Source organism: Vicia villosa, linkage group LG3 (assembly GCF_029867415.1).
Source record: "Vicia villosa cultivar HV-30 ecotype Madison, WI linkage group LG3, Vvil1.0, whole genome shotgun sequence".
NCBI lineage: Eukaryota > Viridiplantae > Streptophyta > Magnoliopsida > Fabales > Fabaceae > Vicia > Vicia villosa.
The window spans coordinates 107,646,738-107,655,196 of record NC_081182.1 but is presented as its reverse complement, the minus strand read 5'-3'; the positions used below and the strand labels follow the sequence as shown (position 1 = coordinate 107,655,196).

The following is an 8,459-nucleotide window of genomic DNA, read 5'->3' as shown; positions in this document are numbered from 1 at the left end:
GATTTAGCCCGAACATTCATGCATATATCTCTTTTAGTTAAAATATTCATGTTCTAGTCAATAAACATTGAATTTTTGTCAAAACTAAAAATCTTTTATAATTGAACTTTGCATATGTTGTCCCTTGAATACATACCATTTAAATACTCATTTTCTTAATCGACGTTTATTTAAAATATTATAACTCTTTACATGGCCAAGCATTTAATTTTTTTTAATGAAAAGTTATATATTTTTTTAATTTAAGGACAAATAAGATTTTTTCCCATATAGTATAAAATATAGAATTTCTATATATATATTGCAAACTTTTTTTAACACACATAAAAAAAATTAAATAAGATTTAAAAAAATGAAAAAAAATATTCATTATCTTATTTTACATATTTTTAAAATAAACTTTGTGTGAAAAATTCCTTTATAAAAGCCTCACTATGGCTTGAACACTTTTCACCAAACATTGAGAAATTCATTTTAATAAGTAAGATGGGCTCCTTTTCTTTATTGTGTATATTTGTTTTAATACTCATTATGGGTGATAGTCATATCACAAAGGCTCAAGACTCGCCAGCAAATTACTTGAACACCCACAATATGGCGAGAGCAGAACTAGGAATTAATATGACAAATCTTGTTTGAGATAACAAAATTGCTGCTTTTGCCCAAAATTATGCTAATAAATGTAAGGATTGTAAGGTAATCCCCTCACACAAAGAAGCTTACGGGTATGGCGAGAATATTGCAGTGATTGCTGGCAACCTAAGCGGTGTAGATGCAGTGAAGTTGTGGGTGGCTGAACAACCCTTATATAATTGGTATGTAGGGATGTGTGAGGGTGGTGCTGAATGTCATCATTATACCCAAGTGGTATGGGGAAGTTCACGAAGTGTTGGATGTGGAAAAGTGAAATGCGATGATGGAAGATTATTCGTTTCTTGCAATTACTATCCCGCTGGCAACATTCCTGGAGAATATCCATTCTAAGTTTTTCATTTGTTTAATCACAATCGTTTCATTATGCCTCATGTATGTTGTTGCAGTCTTTCTAAATAATAAAATAATGTTTAACTGCACTCTTTTTGCTGAAATTTATTAATATTTTCCAAGTCGTATTCACTAACTTATCTCTCCCAAAAAATCTTAGATAACATAATTTATCAATTTAATAATCGTAAACTATCTTATTCTTTTTATTAAATTATTTAAATAACTCTTGTACGATTATTTGATTATATACACAAAGTTGTAATTCTCTTTAAGTTGTGAGATGTTTAAGATTATTGACCTTTAATTCTAAATTATATTTAGGGTGATTTGAAACTCCTACAAATTTACAGAACTTATTAAAACATTAAATAATTTGAGTTTTAGCCCCACATATTTTACCCATGGCACTAAAATGAATTTCCATAAACATTTTCCCTGCACCAAATTAACAATGTAAATGAATGAAAATACTCACCCTTAAAGATCATCCAAAAGGTGATGCATATCCTTCAACAATTAAAAGTAGGATTAAAATCTCAAATTTATGGACATATTTGTTTGTTGGAAAACCTTTCAAATGTAGAAATCCCAATAAAAGAGTATCATGAGTAAGTTCCATTACACTCAGAATAAAATACCCACAAATCTAGTTGAGCTATCATTTGCAAATGTTTTGCATTCCCAATAGTTTTCAGTATATAATTTGTTCGAAGAACATCATTTGTTGTCCCACTACTACCACTACCTAGAGAATCTAAGTTTTGTATAACAATTTTAGTTGTCTCTGTCTTCCCATATCCACTCTCACCAGCGCAAACCAATACTAATAGTGAATTTCAGCAAATGCAAGATTTATATTTGTTACTACTACAAAATTTAATTCCATCAAGTTCAATAAAAAAAAACCCACACACACACACACACACACACACACATATATATATATATATATATATATATATATATATATATATATATATATATATATATATATATATATATATATATATATATATATATAAGTATTATGCATGATAGAAAGCGACAAACTCATAGTAAAAATAGAAGTATTGAGCAAATTACTATTTATTACAATCTATGATTAACAACACTTTACTAGAGACATGCTCCCCAAAGTATGCATAATAGCTAATGGAAATATAGCTGCAAGCTGAAAACAAACAACATACATATACAAAATCAACAAACCATAACTAAGTAATAGAGTTAGAAGCCATTAAGTTGGAAATGTCATACATGATGATGTGAAAAATGACGGTAACAAATATTTTCCTACTAATAGTTTGATTAATTTGTTGTGAAAATATATTTTTTAACTTACTTAAAGGGGGTTTAAAACCCCCGCAATATGTCTCTTTTTTTAGTGTTGTCTTTAACTGACGCGGCGTGACATGTGGCGCACCACAAAAGCCTCTATTAGTGGAATTTAATGGGAGAGACAAAAAGTAGAGACGGAAAATATTGCGAAGACCATTGTTTAAAGAAAAATTTGTAAGAACTAAAATTAAAGATTGTCATGTTGATAGGGAATAACAACACATTTAATCTTTTTAAATAAAGTTTGTATGAAAATTTCTCTATAAAAGCTTCACTTGAACTCAAACAATTTTCACCAAACCTTGAGAATTTTACTTTGATAAAAGATGATGTCATTTTCTTTATTGTGTATAATTAATTTATTTTTAGGAGGATGGGTTATTATTTATTAATGGTTGTATTTATATATATTTGTTCTTTTTATCTTCTACTTGGGGGTGGTTGACTTTAGTTATACTTAGTAATATTTTTTTAATATATTTTTATAATAATAATAAAAAAGAATTCCATGTGTTTTAAAGTAATAGTAATAAATATTTTTTTGCTTTTCTTAGTTTTTACCAAAGAAAAATATTTGTTTTGTTTTATATTTACCAAAGATAAATATCTTTTCTGAATTTGTATTTATTTATTTATAACTAACACAATAGAAAAAAAAGTAACATGAGTAAAAGATTTTTTTTTGGCTAAACAACAAAATATATTTTCCAAAGTTTAATAGTATGATTATGATCATCATCATTATTTGATTTATACATATGTACTATGTAATCATGGTTAATTTTTACAATTTTGTAGTCAATTTATCTTTTCATTCAAATATTTATCTAATTTTTTTTACGTATTTGTGATAAATATTTTTTATATTCCTATTACCTAAAATTGCTTTTATGCAACCAATGGTTAAATTTTATGCAACCGACCTCAATTTGTGGGACAAGGCATTAATATATATATATATATATATATATATATATATATATATATATATATATATATATATATTCACATTGTAAATACAATTCTTCTTTATATATGATTTAATAGGTGGTAATTATTTTAGTGATATATATTTATGTTGATTTAGCCCGAACATTCATGCATATATCTCTTTTAGTTAAAATATTCATGTTCTAGTCAATAAACATTGAATTTTTGTCAAAACTAAAAATCTTTTATAATTGAACTTTGCATATGTTGTCCCTTGAATACATACCATTTAAATACTCATTTTCTTAATCGACTTGTATTTAAAATATTATAACTCTTACATGGCCAAGCATTTAATTTTTTTTTATGAAAAGTTATATATTTTTTTAATTTAAGGACAAATAAGATTTTTTCCCATATAGTATAAAATATAGAATTTCTATATATATATTGCAAACTTTTTTTAACACATAAAAAAAATTAAATAAGATTTAAAAAAATGAAAAAAAAATTCATTATCTTATTTTACATATTTTTAAAATAAACTTTGTGTGAAAAATTCCTTTATAAAAGCCTCACTATGGCTTGAACACTTTTCACCAAACATTGAGAAATTCATTTTAATAAGTAAGATGGGCTCCTTTTCTTTATTGTGTATATTTGTTTTAATACTCATTATGGGTGATAGTCATATCACAAAGGCTCAAGACTCGCCAGCAAATTACTTGAACACCCACAATATGGCGAGAGCAGAACTAGGAATTAATATGACAAATCTTGTTTGGGATAACAAAATTGCTGCTTTTGCCCAAAATTATGCTAATAAATGTAAGGATTGTAAGGTAATCCCCTCACACAAAGAAGCTTACGGGTATGGCGAGAATATTGCAGTGATTGCTGGCAACCTAAGCGGTGTAGATGCAGTGAAGTTGTGGGTGGCTGAACAACCCTTATATAATTGGTATGTAGGGATGTGTGAGGGTGGTGTTGAATGTCATCATTATACCCAAGTGGTATGGGGAAGTTCACGAAGTGTTGGATGTGGAAAAGTGAAATGCGATGATGGAAGATTATTCGTTTCTTGCAATTATTATCCTGCTGGCAACATTCCTGGAGAATATCCATTCTAAGTTTTTCATTTGTTTAATCACAATCGTTTCATTATGCCTCATGTATGTTGTTGCAGTCTTTCTAAATAATAAAATAATGTTTAACTGCACTCTTTTTGCTGAAATTTATTAATATTTTCCAAGTCGTATTCACTAACTTATCTCTCCTAAAAAATCTTAGATAACATAATTTATCAATTTAATAATCGTAAACTATCTTATTCTTTTTATTAAATTATTTAAATAACTCTTGTACGATTATTTGATTATATACACAAAGTTGTAATTCTCTTTAAGTTGTGAGATGTTTAAGATTATTGACCTTTAATTCTAAATTATATTTAGGGTGATTTGAAACTCCTACAAATTTACAGAACTTATTAAAACATTAAATAATTTGAGTTTTAGCCCCACATATTTTACCCATGGCACTAAAATGAATTTCCATAAACATTTTCCCTGCACCAAATTAACAATGTAAATGAATGAAAATACTCACCCTTAAAGATCATCCAAAAGGTGATGCATATCCTTCAACAATTAAAAGTAGGATTAAAATCTCAAATTTATGGACATATTTGTTTGTTGGAAAACCTTTCAAATGTAGAAATCCCAATAAAAGAGTAGCATGAGTAAGTTCCATTACACTCAGAATAAAATACCCACAAATCTAGTTGAGCTATCATTCGCAGATGTTTTGCATTCCCAATAGTTTTCAGTATATAATTTGTTCGAAGAACATCATTTGTTGTCCCACTACTACCACTACCTAGAGAATCTAAGTTTTGTATAACAATTTTAGTTGTCTCTGTCTTCCCATATCCACTCTCACCAGTGCAAACCAATACTAATAGTGAATTTCAGCAAATGCAAGATTTATATTTGTTACTACTACAAAATTTAATTCCATCAAGTTCAATAAAAAAAAACCCACACACACACACACACACACATATATATATATATATATATATATATATATATATATATATATATATATATATATATATATATATATATATATATAAGTATTATGCATGATAGAAAGCGACAAACTCATAGTAAAAATAGAAGTATTGAGCAAATTACTATTTATTACAATCTATGATTAACAACACTTTACTAGAGACATGCTCCCCAAAGTATGCATAATAGCTAATGGAAATATAGCTGCAAGCTGAAAACAAACAACATACATATACAAAATCAACAAACCATAACTAAGTAATAGAGTTAGAAGCCATTAAGTTGGAAATGTCATACATGATGATGTGAAAAATGACGGTAACAAATATTTTCCTACTAATAGTTTGATTAATTTGTTGTGAAAATATATTTTTTAACTTAGTTAAAGGGGGTTTAAAACCCCCGCAATATGTCTCTTTTTTTAGTGTTGTCTTTAACTGACGCGGCGTGACATGTGGCGCACCACAAAAGCCTCTATTAGTGGAATTTAATGGGAGAGACAAAAAGTAGAGACGGAAAATATTGCGAAGACCATTGTTTAAAGAAAAATTTGTAAGAACTAAAATTAAAGATTGTCATGTTGATAGGGAATAACAACACATTTAATCTTTTTAAATAAAGTTTGTATGAAAATTTCTCTATAAAAGCTTCACTTGAACTCAAACAATTTTCACCAAACCTTGAGAATTTTACTTTGATAAAAGATGATGTCATTTTCTTTATTGTGTATAATTAATTTATTTTTAGGAGGATGGGTTATTATTTATTAATGGTTGTATTTATATATATTTGTTCTTTTTATCTTCTACTTGGGGGTGGTTGACTTTAGTTATACTTAGTAATATTTTTTTAATATATTTTTATAATAATAATAAAAAAGAATTCCATGTGTTTTAAAGTAATAGTAATAAATATTTTTTTTCTTTTCTTAGTTTTTACCAAAGAAAAATATTTGTTTTGTTTTATATTTACCAAAGATAAATATCTTTTCTGAATTTGTATTTATTTATTTATAACTAACACAATAGAAAAAAAAGTAACATGAGTAAAAGATTTTTTTTTGGCTAAACAACAAAATATATTTTCCAAAGTTTAATAGTATGATTATGATCATCATCATTATTTGATTTATACATATGTACTATGTAATCATGGTTAATTTTTACAATTTTGTAGTCAATTTATCTTTTCATTCAAATATTTATCTAATTTTTTTTACGTATTTGTGATAAATATTTTTTATATTCCTATTACCTAAAATTGCTTTTATGCAACCAATGGTTAAATTTTATGCAACCGACCTCAATTTGTGGGACAAGGCATTAATATATACATATATATATATATATATATATATATATATATATATATATATATATATATATATATATATATATATATATATATATATATATATATATATATATTCACATTGTAAATACAATTCCTCTTTATATATGATTTAATAGGTGGTAATTATTTTAGTGATATATATTTATGTTGATTTAGCCCGAACATTCATGCATATATCTCTTTTAGTTAAAATATTCATGTTCTAGTCAATAAACATTGAATTTTTGTCAAAACTAAAAATCTTTTATAATTGAACTTTGCATATGTTGTCCCTTGAATACATACCATTTAAATACTCATTTTCTTAATCGACGTGTATTTAAAATATTATAACTCTTACATGGCCAAGCATTTAATTTTTTTTTATGAAAAGTTATATATTTTTTTAATTTAAGGACAAATAAGATTTTTTCCCATATAGTATAAAATATAGAATTTCTATATATATATTGCAAACTTTTTTTAACACACATAAAAAAAATTAAATAAGATTTAAAAAAATGAAAAAAAAATTCATTATCTTATTTTACATATTTTTAAAATAAACTTTGTGTGAAAAATTCCTTTATAAAAGCCTCACTATGGCTTGAACACTTTTCACCAAACATTGAGAAATTCATTTTAATAAGTAAGATGGGCTCCTTTTCTTTATTGTGTATATTTGTTTTAATACTCATTATGGGTGATAGTCATATCACAAAGGCTCAAGACTCGCCAGCAAATTACTTGAACACCCACAATATGGCGAGAGCAGAACTAGGAATTAATATGACAAATCTTGTTTGGGATAACAAAATTGCTGCTTTTGCCCAAAATTATGCTAATAAATGTAAGGATTGTAAGGTAATCCCCTCACACAAAGAAGCTTACGGGTATGGCGAGAATATTGCAGTGATTGCTGGCAACCTAAGCGGTGTAGATGCAGTGAAGTTGTGGGTGGCTGAACAACCCTTATATAATTGGTATGTAGGGATGTGTGAGGGTGGTGCTGAATGTCATCATTATACCCAAGTGGTATGGGGAAGTTCACGAAGTGTTGGATGTGGAAAAGTGAAATGCGATGATGGAAGATTATTCGTTTCTTGCAATTATTATCCTGCTGGCAACATTCCTGGAGAATATCCATTCTAAGTTTTTCATTTGTTTAATCACAATCGTTTCATTATGCCTCATGTATGTTGTTGCAGTCTTTCTAAATAATAAAATAATGTTTAACTGCACTCTTTTTGCTGAAATTTATTAATATTTTCCAAGTCGTATTCACTAACTTATCTCTCCCAAAAAATCTTAGATAACATAATTTATCAATTTAATAATCGTAAACTATCTTATTCTTTTTATTAAATTATTTAAATAACTCTTGTACGATTATTTGATTATATACACAAAGTTGTAATTCTCTTTAAGTTGTGAGATGTTTAAGATTATTGACCTTTAATTCTAAATTATATTTAGGGTGATTTGAAACTCCTACAAATTTACAGAACTTATTAAAACATTAAATAATTTGAGTTTTAGCCCCACATATTTTACCCATGGCACTAAAATGAATTTCCATAAACATTTTCCCTGCACCAAATTAACAATGTAAATGAATGAAAATACTCACCCTTAAAGATCATCCAAAAGGTGATGCATATCCTTCAACAATTAAAAGTAGGATTAAAATCTCAAATTTATGGACATATTTGTTTGTTGGAAAACCTTTCAAATGTAGAAATCCCAATAAAAGAGTAGCATGAGTAAGTTCCATTACACTCAGAATAAAATACCCAC

General features: G+C 26.9%; 2 protein-coding genes and 1 pseudogene across 2 annotated transcripts; all 3 read left to right on the top strand.

The window, feature by feature from the left end:
* Positions 1-470: 470 nt before the first annotated feature.
* Positions 471-984, top strand: LOC131656509 (pathogenesis-related leaf protein 6-like; annotated as a pseudogene).
* Positions 985-3,869: 2,885 nt separating this feature from the next.
* Positions 3,870-4,435, top strand: LOC131656508 (pathogenesis-related leaf protein 6-like). The gene has a single exon (XM_058926209.1). It carries the CDS (start codon positions 3,888-3,890, stop codon positions 4,383-4,385), a length of 498 nt encoding a protein of 165 aa, XP_058782192.1. The 5' UTR covers positions 3,870-3,887; the 3' UTR covers positions 4,386-4,435.
* A 2,863-nt stretch (positions 4,436-7,298) lies between these two features.
* LOC131656507 (pathogenesis-related leaf protein 6-like) lies at positions 7,299-7,866 on the top strand. The gene has a single exon (XM_058926208.1). It carries the CDS (start codon positions 7,317-7,319, stop codon positions 7,812-7,814), a length of 498 nt encoding a protein of 165 aa, XP_058782191.1. The 5' UTR covers positions 7,299-7,316; the 3' UTR covers positions 7,815-7,866.
* The last annotated feature ends 593 nt before the right edge of the window (positions 7,867-8,459 follow it).

What these genes read in the sequence shown, in the direction of transcription:
- LOC131656508 (XM_058926209.1), top strand. Translation starts at nt 3,888, where the DNA reads ATGGGCTCCTTTTCTTTATTGTGTATATTTGTTTTAATACTCATTATG.
- LOC131656507 (XM_058926208.1), top strand. Translation starts at nt 7,317, where the DNA reads ATGGGCTCCTTTTCTTTATTGTGTATATTTGTTTTAATACTCATTATG.